Below are 13398 nucleotides of genomic sequence, written 5' to 3' on the forward strand. Positions count from 1 at the left end.
CAACAACGTATCTTCTGGTGGGGTATCCGAAAGCTCTTTCTCATTGTATCTTAGATGATAGGGGTTCTAGTACTACTTTCCTTCACTACTTCACTTTCTTTGGAATGCCAACCCAAGGGAGGTTTTGTGGAATCCAAAATACACACTTCGACGGGATTAGTGTCCCTCTTATTGAAACAATGTTTCCCCCTTCCTAATGCTTGCTTCTTCCAGCTGACACCATCTACTACCTTAGACACATTGGATACTTCCTTCCCCATTCTCATCTCCTCGGTATCTATTTTACCTCTATTATCTTGGTTCCCCACAATATCTCCTTCCTCCACCTCCTCTTCACATGTTATCTTATTTAATGCTTTATCTTCAAGTATGAAATGTCCTTGATGATCATTAAATCTGATCTCAACCTCCCTATTTTGGGTAGAGTTTCCTGATTGAGGAATCTCTTCCTTATCACTCTCTTCTAGCTCTCTTAATATACCTTGATAAAACACCAGTTTAACTATAAAGGTTGATTCTCTTGTTTTTAATTCCATGGGTCTAAGAGAATTAGTATTGATATCCATCTTAACTATATTAAAACAATTAGGTACGAAAAAAATCTCATAGAAGAATTCAATATATTCTCCTAGTCTGTTACCTATCTTTCTAATAGTTTCCTTATTTAGCAATTCTATTGGAAGATTCAGAAGCAATACTGATCTCTCAACCTTAAAAGACTTCAGATTAGTTGGGTTAAAATTTGGCCACCAATGTAGAAATGTAGATAGGCAATTTCTAAAACAAGGTGATTTGCCCTTCAAAAAGTCAATTTTAAGCTTAAACTATTATTATTATTATTATTTTTAAAATTTTTTTAAAGAGGGGTAAACGCTTTGACCTGGAGCTATGAACCAGTGAGGCCACAAACGGGGGACCTCATCCCCATTAGATTTGAACCTTGATGGCAAGGATAACAATGCAACAACTTAACCATCACAACATCCCACTATTGGCAACTTAGAATTCCACACAGATGTCCCTCTTGGGATTTGAACCATGGTCTCCACAATGAGAACTCATCGCTTCAACCAACTAAGCTAAACCCCTTTTTAAGCTTAAACTATTATATTCTAGACTCTAAATACGAATTCTTTTCTGAAAGGATAGCTATACCTACTTTTTTTCCATAAGAAATTTTGAACAATTCAGCAATTTGCTTGATTGGGAACTCCATGCCATTCCATTGGGCAAAAACTCTGAAGTCTTGCAGAGTTCTTGTGTTCTTTCAATCAAGCCATCTTGAGTTTCTAGAACTAATCAACTTTCCTGGTTAGGGTTTTGCGTAGTTTGCTCTGGTCCAAAATTTAGCCCATGCTTTGCAGGTTTAGATTGTTGGAATTTATCATATTCCTGGCTTACTTCTTGATTCTGCTGTTTATTGAGGTTGTTGCCCCTGCCCTCCCCTTTGGAGAGATTTGATGCAATCTATTATTCTGGGCCATTGAAGATCTGGGAACTGGCTTAATGAAACCATCCTCAGCATTGTGCAGTAAATTGAATCGATTAAAGCTCGGAGGAAACCTGTTTGTAGGATTGAAGGGTGGGGTTGCTCTGAACCCTATTCCAGGACGAACTCCTTCTTTCTGCCTTCATTGTCCTTCAAAATTTTATCATTTGCATCCAAGACCGTCCAGAGACTGAGAAAGGGGAGCCTTGTTCCTCCCAACGATCACAGGATACCCAATGAATGCATATATATGGTTGCTCTGAAAAATTTCTCTTGTTTCTGCCATCTCTCATATTTGTTATTTGCATGTGCAGATCCATATTGGATTTTTCTGTTCTCTCCAGAGTTTTGAAGAAAGAGAGCAATTCTTTTGATAGCTGGTCATAATTTCTTTATTTGTTGGTGAGATACAAGGACTCTTGTTCTAATAGATGGAGTTGATTCACCAGAATACCCAAATTTCTTTGAAATTGTATCATTCAATTGCTACCATTGATGGTTTTCTTATGCTGTGTTTGTAAAACTTCTTTACATCCGTGTTTATTGTTGGAAAACTATTCTATGATGTCCAATTCTATTGTCCACAACCAAAATTCAAACTAAATTGAAATGGAAACAATCATTCTTTACCTACAGGCTGGTAAGATCATTGCTTTGATGTTTGATACCATTCAAAGATCCCCAACTGGATTTGAACTGAAATTCTGAATTTGTTTGAATTTTTCCAGGTTTGCTGAATGTTTCTCGTATTTTGCAATTTCTGTTTTTTTTGTATATGTAGAATGCAAAGATTGAAATTTGACAAAGATCACTGAAACAAACTAAGTTGCAAATTAGAGACACACCAAAGTAGGTAATTCTGAGGAATAGTGGTCTGGGATGTGTGAAGTTTTTCGTACAAACATAGTTATGCTGTCTGATATAATTCCTGCTCCTGATGCTGACTGATCTGATAAATTCCTCTCTCCATAATTGAAGTCAATTTTTGATACCAACTTTGAATTATTTTGTAATCTGTTGCCAGGAAACCTGGGATTTTGTCCAACTACCTCTACTTCCAAGAGTTTTCATTCTTGGAAGCTTGCTTGCTACTCAAACCCTCTAATAGCTCAAACCTCAATGTGTTGTCCTGAAGAATAATAACCTGGATAATGAAAAATGCTGCCAAACTCTCTTTTTAGTTCCTTTCATTGCCCCTCCAAGAAGTTCAAACCCTAACAGGGTTTCTCTATGTAATTTTAATGAAATATTTTATTTTTTCCTCCTATAATTCAAACTTTAAAGCCTTATTATTCATCATTAGAAATGGTCCCCTTTTTAATAAGAAATTATGATGTCCATCACCTAGGAAAGTGTACCATGGGGTCCTTTATTATATTGTATTATAATTATAAAGTGACTAGGTTAATTAACTTTACTATTATTTTATTTAAATCAAATTTAGGAAATAATTTAAATATTTCCAATTTGTACATTAACTGATCATCTGGACTCCAAATAGAAATCTGACTGATGCCACATTTCTACGGATGATAATTGACTACGGCAGGCAAATTGACAGTCTACCCTAAGAAATAGGGATACTCCCTAAAAAATAGGAACTGTAACCAAAGTCTCCAGAGTGATCCCAGAGGTGCCTTGATTTGTTTAAGTCAACTTGCAATCAATCCCTAAAACAAAGAATCCCTTCTGAAAGTCCCGAGACTGCCCCAAACTGCTCAAAATGACTTATAAAGCCCTCACATAACACCACAAACCTCTGGACAGGTTCCCTATTTGCTCTGCTGACCTATGGGAACTCCTGCCAACCTCTGCTATAGTCTGCACTGCCTAAGGAAGGGACATTACAATTTTAATTGTAATTGCCATTCAATACTGTTTCTTGATTGTGGTAGGTGACCTAAGGCATGATATTTGTTTGGCAAATTTTTGTTTTCTCAGAGTGATTGTTTGGATTTACAGTTTGCAGGTTTTACAATTCTTGATTCCTGAAAGAATTTGACTTCTTCAAATCATCTTCTTTATTTTATCAATAGGAGATGGATTTGGTATTATAGGCATAAATCTTAGTCCTTAACTCACTTTTTTCTGGACATATTGAATTGTTTTAATTTGTGCTGAAATTTCTGGCCAGATGCTTTTAATTCGTTATCCCAGTTTATCTATGAGAAACAGTTTATGCTGAACATATTTACTTGATATCTTTTCCTTGGGGCAGATGAAAAAGTTTCATGTTGATGTAACCTACTTGTGACTTTTTCAAATAGGATCTTCAATGTATTACGTAAGTAATTGGTAAAATACTTGCTTACTATTAACAAAGACTGAGAGGTTATTATTTACAAAAGGATGGAACGTTATTTTAGTAGGAAACTATCGTAGGAATAGAAACATTCTATTCTAGCTGAAAGAAAGCTAAAAAAGATACAACTAACTAAAGCTAACTAAAAATTAAAAAACATTCTAATATTTACGATAGATGTCATGTCCCCATTTTGGAGGCAATTTGATTTAATTAATTAGGTTATCCAAAATAATGAATATTTTATGAGGATGACTAATTAATTATTTTAATTAAATAAATAAGTGGTATTAAGTTAATTATTTATAAAGTTATCAAATAAATAAATATTAAAAGGTAACTTTATATTTAATTAATTTAATAAAGTGACTTGAATTATAAAATATTTTATAAAGTCACTTAATAGATAAAATAAATAATGTTCTAGAAGCTTCTGGAGAAAGTGGAGGAAAAAAAAAAAATAGGCACCCCGGGGCTTCATTCTAATCATCCAGTTGTTTATTTCTCTATTGACATCAAATTGTGATTTAGTCACATAGTCTATTGTGGAGCCAAGTGGTTTCAGATAGTTAGTTGATCTTTGGGAACGAAAACTCCCTTGGATTTGCATAACTGAGGAAGTGAAATATCTTCTGAAGGGTTGCACATTTGGAGGTGATACTTCAGTCACTTCAGCTAGGGCATCATTGGGCCTAAGGCCATTTTTTAGCATTTCAGCATTTTAGGAGGCATTTTTAGCAGAACTGAAGAACAAGAAGCTCCGGAAAAAGCAATCCGAAAAAGCAGTTCAAAAAAGCAGATCCGAAAAAGCAGTTTGAAAAAAAAGCGGATCTGAAAAAAGTAGTTCGAAAAAGCAAAATGAAAAAAGCAAATCCGGAAAAAGCAAGTGGAAAAAGTAGATCGGAAAAAAGCAAAGCAGAAGGGGCAGCATTGAAGAAAATTATTACAGCCATCTACAATCAGGTTCTTCACTTCTCATTTGGCATATTTACTGAGAAATGTAGGTTTTCAGCTGAGTACCAAATATAGCTCCAGCACTTCACTATTTCACATTGTACTTGTCTTTGTTTGCCATTTGGTATTATTGGTATCAAAGGAAGGCTAGAATTTTGCAATTGAAAGAGCGTTGTAATTTTTAGACTATCTATATTGCAAACCTAGAGTTGATGATCAGCTTATTAGTTTGCATTCCAATTGTTTGACAAAATATCAATTGGCTGTAAGTTCTCTTTTTGGCATAAACAATGTTATAATTTTGTATACTAAGTGTTTATATTAATGACACTTGGTTGTAAGTGCATTAATGCCATCTTAGGTTGCATCCAAAGTATTTGTCATAATTACTAGTTGCTGTAGCTGCATATTGCAAGTAGTTAAGTCACATATTTGTATTGAATATTGTCAAAATTAGTTGCACATTCATGTTAGGTCATTGTTTAGATAATCTGGAGTCTTTTTTGTAAGCATTCTCTTTGATGCAAATCGAAACAAGAGTCATTGCAGCAATCTGAAAAGTTATATCAGTCATATGACCCCTTGTTTGCAAAGTGTTTGATAAAATTTTTCGAGCCTTCAATCAGCATTTTAAGGTCGGATTTGAGTAGGGTTATTACAGTGGTATTAGAGCTTGCTTGCAAAGTGTTTGACGAAATGTCAAACCACTGAAGTATAAAGATTTTTGGTGTTTGAAGAAGTTATAACCTGTTGAGGTTATTACAATAGATTAAAAAATAGATTACCAATAACTAATAATAAACGATTATCTGTTATCATAATACCCTCCCTTAATGGTGAATCTATCTAGAACACCTAGTTGTCCTCTGAATTTGACAAACTTATCAGGACCAAGAGGCTTGATGAGAATGTCTGCAGTCTGATCTGTGGTAGGAACATACTGCAAATGTATTGTCCCATCTTCAACCAGCTATTGTATGTAGTGACAGTGAACATCCACATGCTTGGTTTGTTCATGGAAGATTGAATTTCATGCTAACTTGATAACACCTTCGTTATCAACAAATAGAGTAGTCAAGTCTTGCTAGGGACATCTACATATCCCCAATCATTTGATGGAGCCAAACAACTTCACATTCTACCTTAATAGTCCCTCTGTATTTGGCGTCTATAGAGGAGAGAGAAATTGCTTGCTGCTTCTTATTGGTCCATGTGACTACACCGAATCTCAAATTGAACATATATCTAGATGTTGACTTTTTATCGTCAATAGAAGCTACCCAATCTGAATCTGTGAACCCACTGAGTCTAGGATTAGAACTTTGAGAGTAAAGAAGTCCGCAATTTGAAGTGCCCTTCACATAACGAAGCACACGCTTTGCTGTCATCCAATGATCAACCTTAGGAGTCGTCATAAAGTCAGAGATGTAGCTGACTACAAAGCTGATGTCAGGCCTAGTAGCAAAGAGGTAGATGAGGCTGCCTACTAGTTGCTTGTATGTAGTATCATCAATGGAAAAAGAATCGGACTTGGTTGATAATTTGAGGCCAGCGTAATGGGACTCAGACTCGCCTCTCACTTGAAAAGTCAAAATTGGGCTCGGACTCAGCAAGGACTCGAAAAATTGAAAAACCCATGAAATTCAAAGATTTTTAAGGATTATAAGATATTTTCATTCATCTCTTAGTCAATTAACATCAAATACACAATAATTGAGATAAATAGAAGTTACTTAATACACATACACAATTTAGCATAGATCACATAAGTATAAAAGCGAATTTCTAAAGGAAAAAAATAGAATAACACAATATAAAGTAATAAACAGTGTCATTGTAGTGTCAAATGTCTACAATATTTATGGATTACGAAATCCATGGTATCAAAAGTTCAAAACATATATCAAAATAACTAGAGTGTAGAGGCTCATAGTAGCCTATATTCTCCTACGAGTACACCTAAGAGAAGTCATGAAAGCCTATAGAGCCATCCTCTCTCCCTCTGTTTGAGGTTGAACCTCAGGGGCATCCTCATCCTCATTCTCACCCTTGTCCTCACTCACCCACATAATCCTCATCATCAGACTCAAATTCATCACTCCTAGCCTTAGGGTCTTGCACTCTGTCTCCTTGCACTTTAGCCACCTGAACTGCCATCGCTACTGTGTTAGCCTCTCAATCCACTTAATTAACCCACTCCATGTCTTCATCACTGAAGATAGGATCAACAATCTCTACGTTCCATTCTGCATGTGGATCAACAGTCTCTAATACAATCGGTGATGTATCGGTGCCGTGGATCTATCTATGGTGAAGGCGAAGGTTGTAGAAATCTCCTCCAAATTCTTTCTTAAGCTACTCTCAATCCTAAAGTGCAAGCTACAAAGTTGCACAAACCATTAGCAATTGATATGGGAGAGCCAACCTGTTTGCTAATTTCTCTCTCAAAACCCCAATACTCTTCTTTAACTCTTTCTTTTCTATCACAAGCATTAGCAAAGGGTGCAATGACCTTTTTAGGTCAAATGAATGTTATACAAAACAAAAAAAATAGCTTAACCTTGTATTTTAATTTATCTTTTCTTTTTATGGTTTTAGCCGTCGACAAGAGTCCTAAGCTTAGGATTCGGTGAGTCCACGTCGACTTTGCTAGGATTTTGCCAAGTTCGAGTCCAAAGGCCATTTGCCTCAGAAATGAGGACTCTGGCTCGGACTCACAGAGTCCTATAACTATGCTTGAGACCTTTCTCCATGGATGTAGATGCAGGCTTGCAATCCTGCATACTATTTTTGTCTAACAAAGCCTTGACATATTTGGACTGAGAGATGAATATACTAGAAGACTGTTGCCAAACCTCAACACTTAGGCAATAATGCATGATCCCAAGGTCAATGATATCAAAAGATTGGCATAAATTCTGTTTGATTCCCTGAATCAAAGATGCTGAACTATTAGTGATGATCAAATCATCCACATAAATAACCAAAAGGATGATGTCATTGTCAATAGTCTTGATGTACAAATTTGAGTCTAGAGAACTCCTCTTGAAGCCTTGATCACTGAGGTACTTGTCAATTTTTATATACCATGCTTGACGGACTTGCTTCAAGCGATTGCGAGCTTTCATTAATCTGAGAGCCTGATGTTCTCGTCTGACAACCTTGAAACCAGTAGGTTGTGTCATGTAGACCTCTTTATGGAGATCACCATTTAGGAAAACACTCTTGACGTCCATTTGATGGACCTTTTAGCTAAATTGTGCTGCTATGGCTAGAACTAATCTGATTGTGCTCATCTTTGCAGTAGGAGTAAAGGTTTCCTCATAATCAATGCCTTGACGCTAAGAAAAGCCCTTCGCAACTAAACGAGCTTTGTACTTGTCCAAGGTACCATCCAATTTGTGTTTGATTTTGTAAACCCATTTGCAGCCAATGGGTTTCTTCCTTGGTGGAAGATTAGAAAGGACCCAGGTGTTATTCTTCAGCAAGCTCTAGTGTTTAGATGGCATGGCCTGTCCCCACTCTGGAATTCCTTTAGCCTCGGAATATGTTTGAGGTTCAAACACACTATGAAGGTTGGCCATGAGAGCAAAGTTAACGAACTCTATAGGTTTTCTCTTTTTTGGAGCAGTTCTCCCATCTATGAGCTCATCATCATGAAGATCAGCAAGTGTCTTAGCCCACCACTTAGGCCGGAGAGGAGAATGACCAACATTAGTATCAGGGGATGCTTGGTGATTAGGTTACTCATCAGAAGAATCTGGATCAAACTCAGGTGAAGAATCTACAAATTGAGGTGATCCTACAGGAGAAGATAGAGGTGTCTGTACAAGGATAAGGTATAACTAGAGCTACAGGAGCTAATGGAGTCCTTCGATCAGGTGGACCTAATGGAAGCCTAACTCCCAAATCATGAGCCTTCATAGGCTGGTTTGCTGAATCAAGAACATGAGAAACAATCATGAAAGGTCCTTGTTGCTCATGAAAGACTACATCACGACTGCAGATGAGACGAGATGTCTCAATATCGATTAGGCGCTAGGCTTTGTGAAAACTATTGTATCTAGCAAGCATGAATTTCTGACTCTTTGTATGCAACTTGGTGCGTGATGTATCAGGGATCCAAACAAAAGTAAGAGCCAAAAACGTTTAGGTGACTGATTCTGGGCTTGCAACCTGACCAGGTCTCTTTTGGAGTTTTACCTTTGACTGCCATTGTGGGTGACCGGTTCAAAAGATAAATTGTATTGTTGATTGCTTCTGTCGAGAACTTCTTTGGAACATGTCTCTGTTCGAGCATGGATCGAGCCATCTCGGTGATTGTATTGTTCTGTCATTTAACTACATTGATCTATTGTGGTGTGTGGGGTGTGATTAACTAGCGTTTGATGCCATGAGTATCCAAGAAGCTAGAGAAATCATTAAAACAAAATTCCCCCTATTGTCTGATCTAAGAGTAATAATAGATTTTCCAGACTCTTTTTCAGCTAAAGGCTTAAATTTCTACAATACAGTAAATGCATGTGATTTCTTTTTAAGGAAATGCACCCCCATTTGTCTACTAAAATCATCAACAAACAACAAAAAATACCTGGACCCAAGACAAAAGGAGTGGCCATAGGGCCGCAAATATCGACATGAACAAGATGAAGCACCTGAGAAGCTCGCCATGAATCGCCACTAGTGAAAGGTGTGCGATGTTGCTTCCTAGCCCGGCATGCATCACAAACTCCAAGCTGCCGAGTTTGAATCTTCGACAATCCAAGGACAAGCTCTTCCCAAGCACGCTATGAGAGATAATGCACATTTAAGTGCCTATGTCATTGATGCCAAAGTGTGCTAACAGAAGACTGCCGAGAAGTCATATCTAAGTCCCGAGAATCACTAGAATCAGTAAGTCAGAAAATACCATGATCCTTAAGGCCCACTGCAACAATAGATTGAGTCGCCCTATCAATGATGGTACGCTGATGTGAACTGAAGGTGACATCCAACTATGGAGAATGTCGCAGCAATTGACTGATTGCTAGTAGATTTAGTTCCATCCCTAGAATGTATTACACCTCGAGGAAAATGAGATTCCTCCCAGCAGACTGTATTTGAATGTTGCCTTTGCCGACAACAATGTACTCTTCTTTGCCACCAAAAATAATAGAATCTGTGCAAGGCTGGTAGTCAGTAAACCAGTCTCTACGTGGATGAAGTGATGAGAGGCACCTGAATCAATGTACTAGGTAGACGATTTGACATGATCTGCAGGTCTTTTAGCCATGGAGGCGTGAAAGGCAGATTCGATTTGCTCAGTGTGCTTTGCACTGTTCGCTTTGGGTTGCGAACTTGATTGCTTAGATTTTGCAGCTAAGTTATGATATTCAAGCTTTATTTGCCCAAACTTGTGGCAATAGTTGCATTGAATGTTCTTCCGGGAGCCATCTAATGCTGGAGTAGAAGACTTCTACTAAGATGGTTGTTGAAACATGCCTTTATCCTTCTGAAAGAATTTAGCCAAAAAGTCTTGCTTTGTGGAGGTGGCGTTGGAACTGCTACCAAATTGTTGTTTCCATTGATATTCTGAAGCAGAAGTGTGCAGAGATCAGTGAACTTCAGATCAACACCAAAATACGTGATGTTGAAAGTCTCGATAAAATGCTCATAGGACTTTGGTAACTCTTAAGAGTGATAATCACAATATCCTCTTCCTCCATCTTGCGACCAATGGCAAGAAATTGATCACTGATTTCCTTAATCCTATTCAGGTGTGCCTGGAGTGAGGTTCACTTATCCATGATAATAGAAAACAGAGTGTTCTTAAAAAAGAAAGCTCTACTTTTGTCAAAAGTCTCATGAAGACTTTGAGATGTGTCCATATCTCGACAGCTATCTTATCGGGTGAAATTTGAGAGAGCTGATCATCAGCGACGGATAATTTGAAAAGCAACACCGCCTCTCGATTATTCAAATCCCATGTATCTTGATCAGTACTAGGGGCAGTTGGACATTGTGTAACACCCAAAACAATTTGATCGGTATTCTGATATTCAAAAATTGCTATGATCTGCTGCTTCTAAGTGCCATAATTTTGACCATTGAATTTTGAGTTGTTCTCGAGCAGAATGTTCGTCAAAGATGCAATGACACATTTTTCAAAAAAACATGAAAATTTGAGAAGGCATGTTCTTCAAGGCAAAGAAAACAGAAGACTTAGAAACTTTGGACAGTGACCTAGATGAGAGTTCAAAAAACCTAGAAAGAATATGTTGTCGATTTTTGGATTCGCTGTCTCGAAAGATCGAGGCACCTAGAAAAATCTGACGATAACTTAGTTGAGCTCTTGAAAAACCCACCAAGAATTTGGAATCAATTTTTTTTTCCAAGGTCAAAAATTAGGGTTTCGAAGAAAACCCTAGTCGGCAGCCATGGAGGGAAAAAATTATAGAAAGAATGGCGATTTCTTGGAAAAAATTGCCGATTTTTATTACAGATTGCGGCTATAGGTAGAGACGGCATGGAAGATCAATGTTTTAACTCCAAACAATGGCAGATTTTGCAATCACGGGTGTTTTAAAGAAGGGCAAAGCCGCTTGTGAAAAAAACGTGAGTATACATAAAAATCCACAATTTTAAGGTCACGATTTTGTTGGAAAAAATCACCAATGGCAGATGTTATCAATTCCAAACCTGTAAAGAAGAGAAACTCGATTTTTCAGATAAGAAACAACCAAAAACAGATGCAATTTGCAGTCATTCCCAGCTCACGATTTTGCTCTTGCTTGGAGAAAATCGCGATTTTCAGATCCTCAAACACTTGGAGAAAATCGCGATTTTCAGATCCTCAAACACTAGACGGTATGTAATAAACACAGAAATAATTTCAAAAATTTCGGAAGAAATTATAAAATTTTCAAAAAAATATATTATTGGCTCTGATTCCATATTACGGAAATAATTGGTAAAATACTTGCTTATAATTAATAGAGACCGAGAGGTCATTATATACAAAAGAATGGAACGATGTTTCCTTAGGAAATGATCGTAAAGAATAGAAATGTTCTATTCTAGCTGAAAGAAAGCTAAAAATGCTACAGCTAACTAAAGCTAACTAAATATTAGAAACATTCTAGTATTTACAATAGATTACAAAATGGATTACCATTAACTAATAATAGACGATTATCTATTATCGTAATACAATGAACCTTATAGTAGAGAGTAAAATTGACTAGTTGTTCCATTGAATAACTTGTATTATGATTGAGAATATGACTACCTAAGGATCAATGTTGAAGATGCCATTCAGGTTTACATATTTCGCCGTGCATTCGATTTTCAATGGAAATATCTGTGAAGAATATTTCAATTTTTATTTTTATTGTTATGTGTAGTCTTTATAAGTGCTATTTTCTTATGGATTTCTCTCTAAAATGTCTAGACATGAATGACCTGTCAAAATTCTCAAGCTACTGCTGTGGAATATTATTGTTCTTTTATGCCTGGAATTGACAGAAAAATTCTGACTGTTGTTTATTTCCAGTCTTACAAAATGGATTGCTGCCTGACAAACACAGATGGCCACATCATTGGTGGATCTGAGGATGGTCACCTTTATTTTTGGGATCTGGTGGAGGCTTCAGTTGTTTCATCATTCAGAGCTCATGCATCTGTGGTACTGCTTTTCTGACAGACTATTTTGATGAAAATATGTATGTAAGGAAATTGCAAATAAGGTCTCATAGAGATTAGCTTATATGTGTAGTGCAATGCTTTACATGTTTTTAATTTTCTCTTAAATGGATATTCTTTAATTTTCTTCTTGAATGAATTAAATTAAGCACTGAAGAACCCTTCTCTGTTGCCTTCTCCCTTGGCCCACAAATGGGGCTTAGTCCTTTGACAGAAATTATTTCACATACACAAGGGACAGAAATGGGGCCCAATTGCCATGTAGGAAGTATGGGACATGGATGGGTTCCCACTCCTTAGATAGGAAGTATCACATTCGCGCACAGGAGCCTTCCCAGCAGTTTCCAGGTGGCTTTAAAGCTGAGCTATTGTTGTGCTAACACACCTACCCTACCACTCAGTCACCCTTGGCAAACCCCAAAATATAAAATTGAAAAAAAGGGAGACATAAATTTGAAATTAATGGATAAAAATTATGGCTTTCTACTAGATCTAGGCCAATTTTGTCATATATTTTTTGTGCGTAGCTTTTCTTTAGAGCGCTTTCCTTAACGTGTTAAATCTTGTATAATTAGACTCTTTTGTTTTTGTCATGGATCACAAATGAAGAACACTAAATAGTAAATATTTAATAGCCAATCAATTAACCAAACATAAATTTGATAACGAACAATCAATAACCCTATGAAGAGATCTACTAATCTACTTGCAAGCATCTTGCTGCCTGGTGTACTGGTGTCCTTGCCTGGTGTACTGGTGTGCCAGAATTTGCATAAAACGGTTTTTGTTATCATCACCAAAACATGTGATCCTCTACTATTCTTCATACTACATTTATAGCGTTGTTTGATGAATGAGTTTTTGGTCAAATTCTTTTGACTCCTAAGAATTTCTAAAATTAAATTTAATCATAAAGTTATACTTGTTTAAGTGTGTTTGCAAACCCATTCAGTTCACTGATTTTATTTGATTT

At 36.7% G+C, this 13398-nt stretch overlaps 1 protein-coding gene across 7 annotated transcripts in view; it reads left to right on the forward strand.

Annotated features, from left to right (window-relative positions):
* The window catches only part of LOC149542888 (Transducin/WD40 repeat-like superfamily protein), a 233109-nt gene that overhangs the window by 139291 nt on the left and 80420 nt on the right, over positions 1-13398 (forward strand). For 2 of the 7 annotated variants that reach the window (XR_016355551.1, XR_016355552.1), the window contains exon 7: positions 12311-12445. The exons of 1 other annotated variant lie outside the window; for it this stretch is intronic. Coding sequence is in view for 2 of the 6 variants with exons in the window: in XM_089797809.1 (XP_089653935.1) it covers positions 12277-12408 (132 nt within the window). In the remaining 4 variants the exon portion in view is untranslated. Of the gene's footprint in view, positions 1-12276; positions 12446-13398 lie in introns of all 7 variants that reach the window. 4 more of the 7 variants (XM_089797809.1, XM_089797810.1, XR_016355550.1 and 1 more) reach the window with 3 other exon arrangements.

The sequence above is a fragment of the Cupressus sempervirens genome, chromosome 8 (assembly GCF_028749045.1).
Source record: "Cupressus sempervirens isolate cs-2001-9-10 chromosome 8, ASM2874904v1, whole genome shotgun sequence".
Taxonomy (NCBI): Eukaryota; Viridiplantae; Streptophyta; class Pinopsida; order Cupressales; family Cupressaceae; genus Cupressus; species Cupressus sempervirens.